Here is a 14,999-nt window from a genome sequence, read left to right as displayed (position 1 = left end):
AGGAGATCTGGAGGCTCAGCACTGCCCAGGGCACACAACCCCAGCCTTAGGGGAGGAAATGGCCCCTGCAAGTCACAAATGAGACCCTTGCCAAGTCCTCTGCACGAGGAGAGACTGAACAAGTTCCTTAGCTCGCCTGCTAATGTTTGACAGGTGCATGGATGCGGGGGGGAGCTGATCACATACATTTGGGCTGGAAATGGCATCCAGAGCTTTATCCTTCATTGCTTTTACATGTTATCTTTTCCCCCTTATCTTTCCAAAAACTGTTAGATAATCTTATGTCCTGTTGTGTTACTTAAAGGGAAGCTTTCCTGAATTATCACAATTGAGCTTTTGACAAGATGCCTGACTGGCCACTAACCACTCTGTACTACATACTATACAAAAGCTTCAATAGCATTCTTCCCTTCCTAGAAAGCTTTCAACCTGAAGATCAAATCCTAAAGATAGCATAGGCTTAGTTACAGTCCTGAGACCCAGGAACCTGGAAATCTGCTTTACTCTCTGAGCTATATTTAAGCACCATGTGAGCACAGTTACATACAAACTGCACTCAACAGCTTTATCACTAAAGGAGTGATTATAATCCATGAATACATGTGCTCTGTGTGATTTAGATTGTGGCCTGGTCAGTGCTTCCACACATGTGCTCACTCTGTACACCCTGAATGCCCTGTTATTCAGGAAAAACAGCAGCATTCTGGCTGGAATTAGAATTTAGCATCATCCTAAGGGAAGGCTTTGATGCAAATGAACCACTGGGGACAGATGGAAGGCAAAGAGAAGACATTTTAGCTCAGGACACTGCATTATCATAGACTCCTTTATTTAGCACACAGGGCTGCTCCTTAGTGCTAAGGAGTAACATCTTACCTCCTCATACTGCTCTAGCTGACTTTAGCAGCAGCACATGCCATGAGCCAGGGACTCTGCTAGAGTTCCCACACCAACAGCTAGGATCTATGAGATCTCAATTCCCTATCCCTCAAGAGTTTCAAATGTCTTACAGGGCTAAGACATGCTTACATAGCATCCTTCCTCAGGGTTGTGCATTAGCCCTTTTCCAACACCTGCTCACCCACGGCTATTAACTTGAGTTCTTTTTCCTTTGAGTACAAACACAAGAACATTTTGCTTCTCATAATACCAACTTTAAGAAGTCGGAAGATTAACGAGCTATGACCTGGTGCAGAGCACAGGGTATGGAAGCATTGGAAAGCAGCATTTCCCATATTTCTTTTAATTTCCCATATTTCATTTAATTTCCCATATTTCACTGGGTTGATAGAGCAGAGTTCAGAGAATAAGCTCCTCTAGTACCATCTATTGTATACGTTTACTGAGTGTGCAGTTTTTTCCTTGTCTGCACATTCAGGCTGACATATGAGATTCAATCCTCACAGTTTAGACACAGAGCTGTGACTCAATCACTGCAATCCAGCAAAGGAGACTTCTGTGCAAGACTGAGCAGACTTATCTTGTCAGAACTCACCCTACAGACATTTGCTACTGTTACAAAACTCTTAAGTAGTAAATTACAGGATGAAATTTGGAGTCTGATCCTCAGTTTTTCAAGTCTTGAAGTATAATTTCAAATGTGGAAAAAATAAGACCTTTTCTTGTTTAATATAGTATTACTTCCCACTGGCATTTGGATGTAATCTGTAATAAACATTCAGTTGCACCACCATAAACTTTTGGCAAGCTCTTACTAAGGTCACGTCAATGTAACAGAAGCAACAAACATTTCAGTCTTGTAGATGGGATTGAGAGTCTTTACTAGCTACTATTTGACTGCTTTATTTCTTTGCCTGACCCCTCCATGGGTATGACTACTTTAGGTAGAAGATTTAATTCTTAACCAGTAAAAACAGAATCTGATGCATGAAAATGATAAACATTTGCTTTATTAAATTACTTTTATACTTCTACAAAGAAATTTTCTGATTTCCGTTACAGAATTAAATGAAGGAAATTCATTGCTGTCTCTGCAGTTACCTAAATTTAGATACAAAAAGGTTGCAAAAAGACCACCCTATTCAAGTTACATAAAACAGGCAGGGAATAGTCAAGTTCCCTTAGGAATCGTGAGGCTCAGAAATATAAAGTCCCATTATACAGTGAAATTAAGAATTCAGCAATGTGTTGAACAATTGTAAACTGTAACTGCACTAGTGGACCACATTATTCAGCAGTTTCCTTAAAGGTATGAACTGTGAACTGAACAAAAAGTGTAGCTGACACAGCAGACCTGATTTAGTTGTTCTGCCTTTCACTCCCTCCAAGTCAAAGTAGTGAGATCAGCATTTAAATGATAGGAAGGAAACTTGCCTCCAAAAATATCAGAAATTTCTCCATTCCATAGCTATTTATATAAAGTAACTAGCTGTTACAAATCAGTTTCAAGTAAAACAGGTGGCTGAGGCAAAAATAATCAAAATCAGATCATACACAATTTTACTGTAAATACAGTAATTTGAAAGATAAACACATAACCATAGCACTGACAGGATACCAATGCTACTGTATTATAGACATGATGTGTCAGTAGAAAATTAAGATGTCTATTATCAAAATTGAGGACATTCATTCCAGTCTCTGGTAATCTAATCTTAGTGCAAAACAGATGCTAAGACATATTTAGCAAAAAAGGTGATACATTTAAGGCCAAAAAGTTGTTCAGTCATCACTATCGCTTCCAGATTCACTCAGCTGCAAGTCATTTCCTAGAAGAGAAAGAGTCAATAAATTAGTCATTTTCAAGGAAATTATTTTCTTCTTTCAAGATATTCCCTTTCCCAATTAAGGCCTAGAAAAGCTAATAGCAAACAGGTAAAGGGGGCTGGACTAGATGATCTTTCAGGTCTCTTCTAACCCAAACTATTCTATGATAAAAGAATAAGTATGTATAGAACCAAACTCCCAGTGACAGAACCTTAGAGACATCACTTTTCCACAATTTTAAAATCTAGGCAAGGAAGCCATTAGCATATTTGCACAAGGGCATTTATTTAACATCACCAGATCACAAAAGACAACACCTAGCTATCTCTGCCACCCACATTTTCATGCTTCACAAGTGGAAAAATGCTGGTGAATGCAGTTTTATGAAAAACAAGTTGTTGGGTTTTTTTGGGAACATGTCTGAATGCTACTCAGCTGAGCTTGAAAACAAAGTGGTGTCTCAATCAGGAGCAGCTCTTTGACGTACCACTTAAAGATGTATCAGTGACCTACTATTTCAAACTGGTTTTGGAACAAGTGAGCAAACAAAACATCAAAAGAAATTTTACACAGCACTTTAATTTGGTGGCTCTCTCTATATATATATATTTCAAAATGAGGAAGTAAAAAGACTACACTGTGCTTGCTGTGGATGTCCATAAGCTCAGGGGTAGGAGGAAGGGAATCCTTCCAGGATGACAAATAACTAACAAAAAATACACCAGCATGCTCTACACAATCTATATCATATCTAGCAACTTCCCACACATTTTTAGCAGTCTGTTCCAACTGGTATGCTTTTACCCACACCTCCCTTGCCAAACAACCATTACAAAAGAAAAAAACAATCATCTCAGGCTGTACAGAAACAGCCTAAAAACAGAAGAGAAATCACTGAAACTGAGAAAACTGAGTCAACACACTATTTTAACATGCCCTTCCCTCAGCTGCAGCACCCTTCACTGATCCCTTTTGCAGATGGGTGAAAAAGTAACCTCAAGTGGGTAAACCCCACAAGACACTCAGATTTGATCTTTTGTTCTCAGTCATATAATTTCTGCCAGAACAGTCGAGTCTTTAACATGGCTGCATTTAGCCTTCCTTTGTTTTCCACTAGGTCATCAATAAAGCTTAGAAAATGGTACATGCTTCTCTGCAACACAAAAACACTTTATTTAAGAAAAGAATAGTAAAGATGGCTGTTTCCAGCAATCTTTAAAGTATTACTGTAGACGAATTTTTTCGTTTCCAATCCACTATATAGAGAAAAAATTTACAGCCATATTATTTTAAGATGAATTTAAAAAGCAATTTAGAAATAACAAAATCAAGTTATTTGTCAATAATTATTCAGAACAATGTATCCTAAAAGATCTTTCAAGACAGAGAATAGTATTGTTAAATTAAACTCCTGTATTTATCACTCAAAGGAGAACTACAGTGAATTCTTAGAAATCCCAGCCCTGTTATGCATTTTACAGGAGGACAGGGAGTGTGAACAAGAAGATAACCTTCCAAATTGTGTTTCTGCAGCCTTCAAAAGTTATTTCAACACAGTTAATAGAAATTACACAAACCCTGTAACACCAGCCAAAAATACCAATGCTTGTGAAAACCAGCAGATGGGAAAAGCAAGAACTCCAAGTTCCAGAGTCAGAATTAATATGTTAGGATATACTTCAGGCTAAACTCTCTTCCTCATTTTTGCAACCCTATCTCCAAAGAAACACCTTCAGAGAGAGGGCAAAATAGCACAATCTAGAGCTGATGGCTTTCAGATGGATTTGGTGCAAAACCAAAAAGCTCATTTAATGAGGACCCTGAAGAAACATCTAGACTATTGTACTTATGAGGCAGCAGTGAAGTGAGGGAGAACTGCAGAATTGTTCTCATGGTGCCAGGTGCTTGTTAGCAATATTAACTGGGGAAATAGATTGCACTGCAAATTACATTTCCTATGTTTTTAGATCAGTGAATGCAATATATTCAACTGAATTCTTGATAGTTATAGGGGACAGGGAAACTCACAGGAGTAATCACTGTTTTACAGATCTTAGTGGTCATAGCAACACCAAACTAATATAAGAGAAAATTATTACTTGTCAAAGTAAAACAGCTATGTTTGTACCAGCACCAAGCATCAAAAGAAGTGAAGTTGTGCTGAACACTAAGTACCTAACACAAGGCCACAGAATAGCCCATCTATGCAGAGTTTTCTTTGGAAAATTACTTTGTTTAACATAACCCTTGTTTAAACAAAAAGTAGACATAAAGCAACATATGATCAAATATTCATGAAGAACAGATTCATTAGTGCTACCATTTACAGACTTTGTTAAAAGGCAAGTTGTGAGCCTATATAATCAGCTTTGCAAGGTAGAAAGGGGAAGAAGCAGTACTTTTGGGAGTGAGGGGCAGTCTTGAGCCCCAGATTCCTGAAGAGCTTGATATGTATCTGACAGAAGTATTTCATTACCATGCTCTGGACACTACCTCCTCCATTTCCCAAGTTCTACAAAATCTCAGCTGTATAACTTCTACATGCAAGATAAAACTTTGCTCTCTAAGCTTTCCCCAGCCTTCTCCCTGCACACAGAAAGTCAAAGAAAAACTTCACTAATGAGCCTGTATGGCCCTGATTCTACAGAGGTGCACAAAACTAGTCACAGACATAAGCGCACACACCTCAAAGCAAGATTAGACAAGCAAGCAGCTTGTGCTGACATTTGTTGATTCAATATTTTATTTTTGCAAAACCTTGAGATGAAAGAAATGACTGTACAAAATCTGACTGAGAACTCTTGCCATTCAAAGTAGAACAATGTGCTATCCATTTAGTTTCTCCAGGCTTCACTCCTGCCAAATTCCCTCAGCAGCAGAGCAATCTCCTTGGAAGTAGCTAGTTTGATCTATAACTAGAGTTAATGGCACTTGAAGTTGGAGATGGAATTGTTTTAAGCAGTAACATATGTGTAACAGAAGATTACACACAATAGAAGTAAATTTAAATAGTAATAAATATAAATAATAAATATAAATAATAAATAAATATAATAGTAAATAGAAGCAATAATCTCAAGAACTGGGCAAGCTCAGAGGCCTAAGGTTATAGATAGAGGTTCTACCTGTCAACATGGTTCTCAAGCAACATCAAGCCACCAATTTCCCCTGAAACAGTCCTGATGTTGTCATGGTTTAAGCAGCATTTTCTCCCTATGCTGGAACTGGTGGACTTGGCCACCTGTTCTTGTATTTCTCACTGGAAGCTTTGCCACCTGACATTCTGTCATTGGGGATAAAGCTTAATCAAATTTTTAAAACAGTTTTATTTAAAGTGTGGAGAAGGGTGTTCAGTAAAGGATGAAATAAGTGGCACTCTTCAATTACTCAAACTGTAAACATGAAGACATTGTTCTCTGCAGTGACAGTAAAAAGAAAGCAGCATTTAGTTCTCCGCACATGAAGTCACAGGACTTTTCAGTCTGATCTTATCTGTTAATGCAGTACATAATTAAATATCAAGGTAGGTTATTTAAGTATTTAAATACTAGCTAAAAAAAAAAAGAGAAAAAAGAAAAATAACTGGCACTCATATTAACCACTAAGAGCTGAAATAAAAGTAGATCTGCCAGAGTCCAAACTTTCAGTATAACAAGGTTACATATAAATGATAAACTATAACAATCTTTGGCTGCAAACCAGGGTTGGTGGAAATCTCTTCAAACCAGGACCTGACAGCTAAGCAGCTAATTAAAAATGTAATCATTTTGTAAGAGTTACCATAGGTGAATACTCACTTCTGTGTCTGAGTAGTCCTGTTATTTAGGTAGTGAACTTAAGTTTCTCTAACTAGTGGGATTTTTTTTTTTTAATCAAAGCGTTTTCCAAAATTTCCTTTTTTTGAATGCATTGAGCATTCAATTCTAGGCTGTGCAGCAATCCCTCGAGCATCACGGCTACTCTTCAACTTACATTTTTAGTTGCCTGAATGTGTGGCATAAAATAATATCACCTGAAAGCAAATAACCTCCTTCCTTATATGCACAGGACAGTTTTGCCATGTTGGCCAATGGAACACTGCCATGAATAACTGCAACTGACATAGCTAAGAATACACCATCTTTTCTGTAACTCAGAGTATTGCAACCATAGTATCCTCCCATAGTTCTATCCAAGAAATTATAAGCATATGTTTAGGGAGTGCCCTGTTAGTTAACGTATTTTCAATACAAAATTACTGTTCTCCAGTCCCAATGTATAGAACTGAGAGGAAGCCAGAACAGCTTAGGAAATATTTCCAACTGCTTCAGCTTTAATTTAATATCTCTGTGAACCACGAACCTTCTAGCCCAGCGTCTAATTCAGCCTGCTGCTGAACAATCAAACCCTAGCATCACTTCCCACAGTTTTAATTATAACAGAGACATACTTAAAAACAATATGGTTTCCTTTCAGAATCTTGATGTCTGGAATTGTGCACTAAGAAAAGAACAGCCTTTGTACTTACGTAGTGTATTCATCATATGACCACTGCTCTCTTGGGATCTGTTATGACTGGCATCTTTGTCAGGAACAGCCTGTTGTGGTATGGCAGACACAGTAGGCTGAGGCTGCAAATATGGCATTGACATAGGAAGAGGGGGCTTCATTTCTTCATCTTCAGAATCACTAGAACTATTTTCACTACTTGATGAAGAAGACGAAGAACTTTTAGAGTCAGATGAACTGTCAGAGCTACTCAGCTGGTCCATGATACTGGCTTCTGCTTTTAGCTCTGCAAACAATATGATTTGTTTCTCAGTTTACATTCATCATAATTGAAGTACAAGGAAGAGAGGAAAAAGGAAAAAAAAATAATAAAATCAACAGACATCAGACACACTCTACAGCAACTTTAAAAAATCCCGGACCAAACCCACCAAAGCTCTCCAGAACAAAGAAAAGGGCACAAGTGAGTATCCAGCCTGTCATGTGGTTTTCTATTCTTATAGCTTGAGCACTTTCTCCCTTTCAAGTCAAGTGTTAGAACAAGGGTGACTGTGAACACAAACGCTTAACCCCACATTCCATGGGGTAATGCATCCCACGAAGCCTTTAATTTCTGCAGCTATCAGAAAGTGTTCTGTTTTCCTTAGCACCCCAAATATGGCTTTCACAGACTAAAAACTGCAGTTACAATCCACAGATCAGTCACTACAAGATGTCTGCAGCTGTACCCAAAATGCCTCCTAGCAATTCAGCATTACAATCCATACATTTATTTGGACCATATGACATTTTCAAGTTAAGCATGAAGAATATCCAAAAGAACCATCCAAAGTTTGTATTAGGAAGATCTCTCCAAATCCTTGTTTCATTATAGATTTGGAGGTGCAAATAACACTGCACAGTATGCATTTCTGACATAAGTCCAACATACAGAAGAAGTTGGTCTTTGCAGAAGGGTACACATAATAATCGTGCAAAACACGAGTGCTAAGAGAAGTGTGAAACAGACCTCTGAATCATGGTGGAGGGAGGACTTGAGGAGTTATACCGGGTGCAGAAGTTCATCACTATACAAGACTGTAACTACCTAGACATTTGTTAAGATGTCTTACAAGCTCGGAGAATACTTCAGGAACAGCTTTGATACAGCAGACACAATAAAGCAAGTAGGAGATTAACTCATCTCTCTTCAAATTTACCTAATACAGAACAGGTTGAAGGTAAAAGCACCAAGCTGCAAGACTGTGCAAAGCTTAAGAGAAGAAAGGAGAAGGAAAAAAAAAAAGATTAATCTTCAACACAAACTTCCATGAAACAGACTCTAAGTTATCAAAAGCCAGTCTAAAGGAAAGGCCATCTTTATCAAAGGCCAGTCTAAAAGAAAATAGTGTTCATGAAAAATGGCACCAAAAATAGTGCAGCTAGGGCTACAGGGACAAACTAACCCAATGTTAGGGAAAAAAAAGAAAGAACAATGAAAGACTGGACTACTTGAACATAAGGAAAAAAAGAAGGAGAGCAGGAAGAAAATAAGAATTGGAAGCATCTAAGCACCCTTCTTTTACTAAGGACATGTATAAGAGAACATGATTCACCACACATCTGGAGCTGTAAGACACCACTCAAGTCCTAAGCATTCAATTCCACTTCCTCTTAAGCTATGTCTAGAACAAGAAAAAATTTAAGTGAATGGCCAATACCAAAAGCTGAGAAATAAGATCTCCATCTTGAATTTTGATGTAATTTAATCAAACAGAATTTAAATTAAGTAATTTTAACCAGCGAAGGAAGAGCTACATATACTAGAGGATAATGGCAGAATGAGCTTCCCCTCCACCCCAGAAAACAAAGTTAGTAACAAGTTCCAGGTAGTGTACTTAAGCAGGAATAGTCAGTTACACAATGGGATGAAGAATGATTAAGCAGGCAACACTTGTGTAGAGTCAGAGTTACAGTGGATCCCTACAAACTGTTCTACCACACCACATCATTTCAGTGTGGAAATTACTTGATACTGCTTGGTCTTGTGATACTATAGACATGATACTATTTGTTCTTTGTGTATAAAGATGAATAGTCCCTGTTAGGCAGCCTTCTTGCTCACGTCAGCACTGCTAAAACCTCAGTAGATGTGTTTAAGGACTATACTTTCAGAAGTTCTTGAATTCGTTGCAAGAAAGCTAAAGAAAATTGGCATTTAGAAAGGAAACTTCTAAGGAAAGATTGAACCAACTGGCATCAATTTGCATAAAGAATGGCAAAGACAGAGGAGTTTGAGTCTGTGAAGGAGTGCTCAAAAGCAGCACAGTAATCTGCTCTGCACTTGCTTGATAAATATGAAAGTAGTAATAGGGTTGCTGTCAGACTATTTATATGGGAAAACTCAAACAGTAAGGAGAGCAAAGCCCTGGAATGGCTTGCCAGCAAGTACAAGGATCTGTCAGTGGAAGGTTCTAAGAACAGGTTAAAAGTTACATCAGAAATCTGACTTTAGGACAGAAGGACGGACTAGATGACTTGATAAGCTCTACCATCCTTTTCAATTTTTCAGCATTTTAAATAGTACTTAAAATTGGACTGGCACTACACAGGAGCTTGGTACATTGGCAGTCACTTTGGAGACTTTCAGTGTTTGATATCAGTACTCCCCCCAAAAGAACAGACCACCTAGAAAAGGCATCATTTTATTTCATGTGCTCAAGTTTTCCTGCCTCTTTGCAACCTTAGATGAATTCTAGTACTGTTCTGTAATACAGATTGCTGGTCAGAGCTTGAGACCAAAATGGAAACAAAAACCATCTTCATAATGATACATCTAAAAAAAAAAAATCTGTTTAAAGGAATTCAGAACAACTTAGGAAGCAGATGTCAGTTCCAGTCAATGAAACTGCCACCTGTCAGCATTTCTGTAGCAAGTAATTACCACCTGCCACTTTCCTTGTCCTCCCAAAGGAAATAAGGCCTCCTATTAAGTGAAATATGAGTGTCACACCAAACCAGAGTCTCTCAAGGAAACAGTACATAGCACTGCTCAAGGGTTGATTTATGCAAGTTTTTAGCTCTCTTTTTCATTGGAACCTCATCTTCCACAAGGCTCTATTTGGTAATTTGAAGTGTGTGTTGAGCTGTAAAGTACTGTAATATATCTGCTGAATGCACAGAAAGAAAAAGGAGCAATGCCAAAATGGAAGTGACTTAGTACCACAATACAAGCAATTATAATTGATTAAAGTAACAGTGGAAGACAGAGTCAAGGAGACGGTAGCAGGACCCATGGCATTATTAAGCCTAATGGTTCAGCTGGTTTTTTTACTACAGCAAACTACAAATACTGCTTTTTTTTACTCACTTCAGCCAGGGTGGTAATTTCCATATCAGAGTTAAGTTGCTTCTAATGTGAAACTCTAACACAAAACAAAACAAAACCAACATACACAGGAATAACCTCTTAAAAACTACTTGCTTGTTAACAGCACAGTTTCTGAAACTTATGTGCCAGTGGAGCTTACCCCGTTCAATATCATCCATAGGAGAAGGTGGAAATGTTTTTTCTTTTGATGGAGAGTTTTTAATGTTGTTTGGAACCTTTGTTGCATTTCGCATTTGCTGCTGTTGCTGCTCAATGCGAGACTGGACTTTGCTACTTCCTTCAGCTCTGTGTGTAAAAGGAAAAGATTTTTAATTACTAGAAGGCAAGAAGGAAAAAGGCAAGAACATAGGGGATATGGTACCATGGAATTATTTCTCATGCCTTTCTAAACAGCATCATTAGATTCTTAGGTAAGTTATTATACCAGTAAGTTATTATACTAATACATGAAATACATTAATATTATACTATTAATATTGTATATATATGTGTTTAAATTATTTTTATATAGTGCTAATAACTTTGTAACACTTTGTCAGTTGTTTTGTTTTTATACCTTGCTCCAGGATCACTTAATAATAATTCTGCTGGAAGTTACTTATATGGACTCAGCAGAAAAAAAAAATATTAAAAAACTTGGTATGAGAAAAGCAAGCCACAAAATTACTGAGATCTGTCACAAAATTTTCTTTTTTTAATTTCCTCATTTACAAGTCAGAAGACAGTAGGCAAGCTACTAGCCAAAGAGATTTTTCCTCCCTCTAAACTCAGCAGAAAACAGTTATTATTTCTTTCAACAATATAACACGTTTTGGTTAACAAAAAAGAAATTTCCATTTCTTCTGCAGTCATGACTCAAAAGATGTGAAGTCAGTTTGCTGAGAAATCAGGCTTTTCACTCCTTTGAACAGGGCCAGGTACTTTCAAAAATTATGTTTTCCTAGAAATATGTAATATGACGTTACACATCTCAATTTAGACCCATTAACAAATCGATTTTCACAATGAGTAAAGCACAGTTGTTTCTCTTGTAAATCACCCACCTGGTTTTTTTCACAGTGATGTTGCTACTAAGTTTCTCTAGGCGACATTCTCCAGTGTCATGGTTGATAATTAAGATACATTCTTTTAGGTAAGGCTTCTTTGAGCCTTTGAACACAGTCACTGGTGGAGTTGAGCCCTATTAAATCAGAAGTCCAGGAAGTGTTACTCCTCAGAAACAGCAATCCATCAGTGGTGACAAATTCACTACAAGTGATCATTTCTAGCCATTAAAAATGTTATTGGTTAATTCAAATTAGATTCACAAAAGCCATGTCCAAAAGCAGCTGGTGTTTGACTGGAATGGGATTTTAGCCACTTAGTTTAGCTTGAAATTGATTAAATGCTTGTTTCCCAATGAGAGCAGGCTCTCCCTAGGACTCCTCTCACCAAAAGCTGTTTCAGTTCCCATATCAGCAGAGCAGTAAAGCATGGCAGGTAGCAAATTTTCCCTTTCCAGTCTTTCCTGCTTTAGAACTGCATTAGAGCAATAAATACCAAGAGGAAACTTGCACTGCCAACATACACATGAAGCTTTTCTGTGTACGCAACACTTCTGGGTCATCCTACAGCATATTTCCAGTGCAGCAAATACACTTAAAGTTACAGTGCAGCTGTTTTACCTATTGGTCTTTTGTAATCTTATATTCTTAGAGTAATTGTTTTTCTACTCTAAAAATCACCCAGGAGCTCTGAAACAGCACTAAAACTTTATACCCTTCCATAGTCAGGATATATACTTAGGACAACAAAATAAACCATTCCCTTAAGCCTGCCACACTTCAGCCACATCAACTCACCTCAATATTTGGCAGCGTTATTGTCACCTGTTCACCTTTGCCAACTTCAAGGTCTCCTTCACAGGACATATCAATAGATGCAGGCTTAAAGTCATCTAAATATAAAAACAACTACATTATTTACAAGCTTTTCATGAATCTTATAAATGCAGGCAGCACTTAATTGCAGTTGGAGGCTATTAAGTAAAAGCCTTTTTTGCTAGTGTATCATCTACCATTCCCCTGAGCAGATCATTCCATAAGTCAATAGAATTCAAAGTTAAGCTGCTTTTCTCAGGATTCATTATAAGTGTTTAAATCTTCTGGTTAAAATTAGAAAAACACTTTTAGGTTTTAATGGATAAAAAGGCTGAACAAGCTGTGTTACATTTCAAAAGGTAAATTCTCATGTAATTATTTTCAGAAGAATCAATAAATAGTTCTTGAAAATGTTGATCCCAAATATGGGAGATGTAGACAAGTGACTGAAAATGCAAAGAACAACAGTAACCCTCAATATGCATTTCTCTTTCTGTTTCTGACTTTACTGTAACAAGCATTTCAGAACCTGACAAAAACGTGGGGTTTCAGTATAGTTATTTTTGTTAAAAGTGAAATACCTTCCCAATTTAACATTGCTTTACAAATCTTTTTCCCAGCTTCTAAAGTACTGGTTAAAATAAGTTTTGTGCAAAAGTGGGTATCAATTTCTGGCTCTTTTCAAAACTCCAAGATATTGCAAACGTGTTCAGGCATCAGTACAGCAGTTCTGTAATATACCATTACCTATAAAGTACTTTTTCCACCACAAATAAATTGGGAAAGGCTACAGCCAAAACTCTGCTTGTGCCAATTTAGGGAGACAGAAGGAATCAGAGGTTCTTCAAGGCCTGTGATAACATATGTGGTGCTGAGCCCGCAGCTCCAGGTGAGGCAGGGCCAGTCTCGCACTGGGATGCCGTGCCCTGCCTCGCACGCTCCTCGCCTCGCTGCCTGCCCCGTCACTGGCTTCCCAGCTCCCTGACTCGGCCTGCAGCCACGGGCCAGGCCACAGCTGGGAAGCACGGCTCCAGCCAGCACACCAACCGGGCAGGAAAACCAGCCTGCAGGAGCTGGTGGGCAGGGCTGTGCGTGCGGCAGGAGGCTCAGCTCAGACACAGGTGTTAGCCCCTGCTAACCTTGTTTAGGGCAAACCCCTAAGTGTCGTCTTACAGGAATAAGCATACAACAGTTCCAAAGTTTCTCAGAGAATCAGAGATTATTTGCTTTAATCTATGGCCACTGGACTGTCAATACTTGAGAAAATGAAGATATTGATACTTCCAATCTTAACTTCTAACCAGCAGCTGTTTTCCCTTTTATTCAACTGTTTAAAAAAGTCAGGTGCCAGAGGATATTTCTTCTGCATGTGCATTTGATAGAACTGATGAATGTGCCAGTTTCTATGTCTCATTTGTTGGAAAGGAAGAGAGATTTCAAAACAGATTTCAGAATAAACCATCCAATTACAAGAGTCAGCATGAAACTCTAAGGGTAGGAGGTACCAGACAAGGTTGTTAGTCCTCTTTAAAATTAGGATAAATTTCAAATTGCAGCATTTGTTTAAATCCATTTATTAGCTTTTTCCCTCCCTCTCCTCTGCTTACACACTTGGAGACAGTCTGCCTAAGCGCCGTTCCCTTTGCTCTCAGAGTACATTACACATCTTGCACGCAGGACACTCTCCAGAGAACATACGTGAGACTGAATCTTGGGGATATCAGTCTATAAATAACCAGACAACAAAACCAGAAGCTGCAGTCCTAAATTACCAAGGACTATAATCCTGGGAGCATTTGTTTCCTAGCTACCCTTAGAATCTTTGAGCACACACCTCTCTAGATAGTAATTATGTACTCAGGGAGGGTGTACTGGTTCCGTGATTAACACCGCCTGCCTTTAACCTTTGATTACTGAATTCTACGAAACTTCTGAAAACTGAGCGCAAGGAAAGAAGACAGAGCCACAGCTTCAGCTTAGTTCTGTTTCCAGCAGAACCGCAGGGAGACACTACGGAAAAGGCATAAAAAGCGAAGTTAGTGCCAGCGGATAGCGAGGGCAGCTCTAGGATACAATGGCCGTACGTGCTCCCAGCACCGACTGAAACCTGCGCCGCTCCCGAAATCCCGGACCGGCACTGCACGGCACTCTGCGCCCAGCTGCGCCCCAGAATCCCGGACAGCGACAGCACCGAGCGCAGCCGCAGCCACCCCCCGCCCTCCGGGGCACTGCGGGGGCCGCCGAACCTCTCCCCGACCCCCGCAGCCCCCGAGAGCTGCCCCAACCCCAGCACTCACAGCGGACGGTGTGGAAGGCGCAGCGCGGCTGCTTCTCGAAGCTCTCTCCCAGCTTTAGCACCCGCGCCTTGGGATCGTAGAGCGACGGGACCGCTCCGTTCATCGCGGCAGCGCCTCATACCATGGCGGGCCCTGGGGCCGCCGCCGCCGCCCGCACCGAGCATCCCTCACGCCGCCCGGGCCGGCGGGGCCCGCCCCCGCGGGCTCCGATAGGCCGTGACGGGCGGAGCCCCGCCTGCCCCCAGCGGGACTGGCCAG

The 14,999-nt window shown here is 39.4% G+C and overlaps 1 protein-coding gene across 1 annotated transcript; it reads right to left on the bottom strand.

Annotated features, from left to right (window-relative positions):
• Positions 1-1,892: 1,892 nt before the first annotated feature.
• Positions 1,893-14,929, bottom strand: EAF2 (ELL associated factor 2). Its single transcript, XM_056496887.1, has 6 exons — positions 14,742-14,929; positions 12,427-12,521; positions 11,629-11,765; positions 10,725-10,870; positions 7,235-7,501; positions 1,893-2,729 (listed from the first exon to the last, which is right to left on the bottom strand). The coding sequence occupies exons 1-6, from the start codon at positions 14,842-14,844 to the stop codon at positions 2,683-2,685; spliced, it is 795 nt and encodes a 264-aa protein (XP_056352862.1). The 5' UTR covers positions 14,845-14,929; the 3' UTR covers positions 1,893-2,682.
• Between the last annotated feature and the right edge of the window lie 70 nt (positions 14,930-14,999).

Source organism: Oenanthe melanoleuca, chromosome 7 (assembly GCF_029582105.1).
Source record: "Oenanthe melanoleuca isolate GR-GAL-2019-014 chromosome 7, OMel1.0, whole genome shotgun sequence".
NCBI lineage: Eukaryota > Metazoa > Chordata > Aves > Passeriformes > Muscicapidae > Oenanthe > Oenanthe melanoleuca.
The sequence above is the reverse complement of the archived record's forward strand: the minus strand, read 5'-3'. Positions and strand labels throughout refer to the sequence as shown.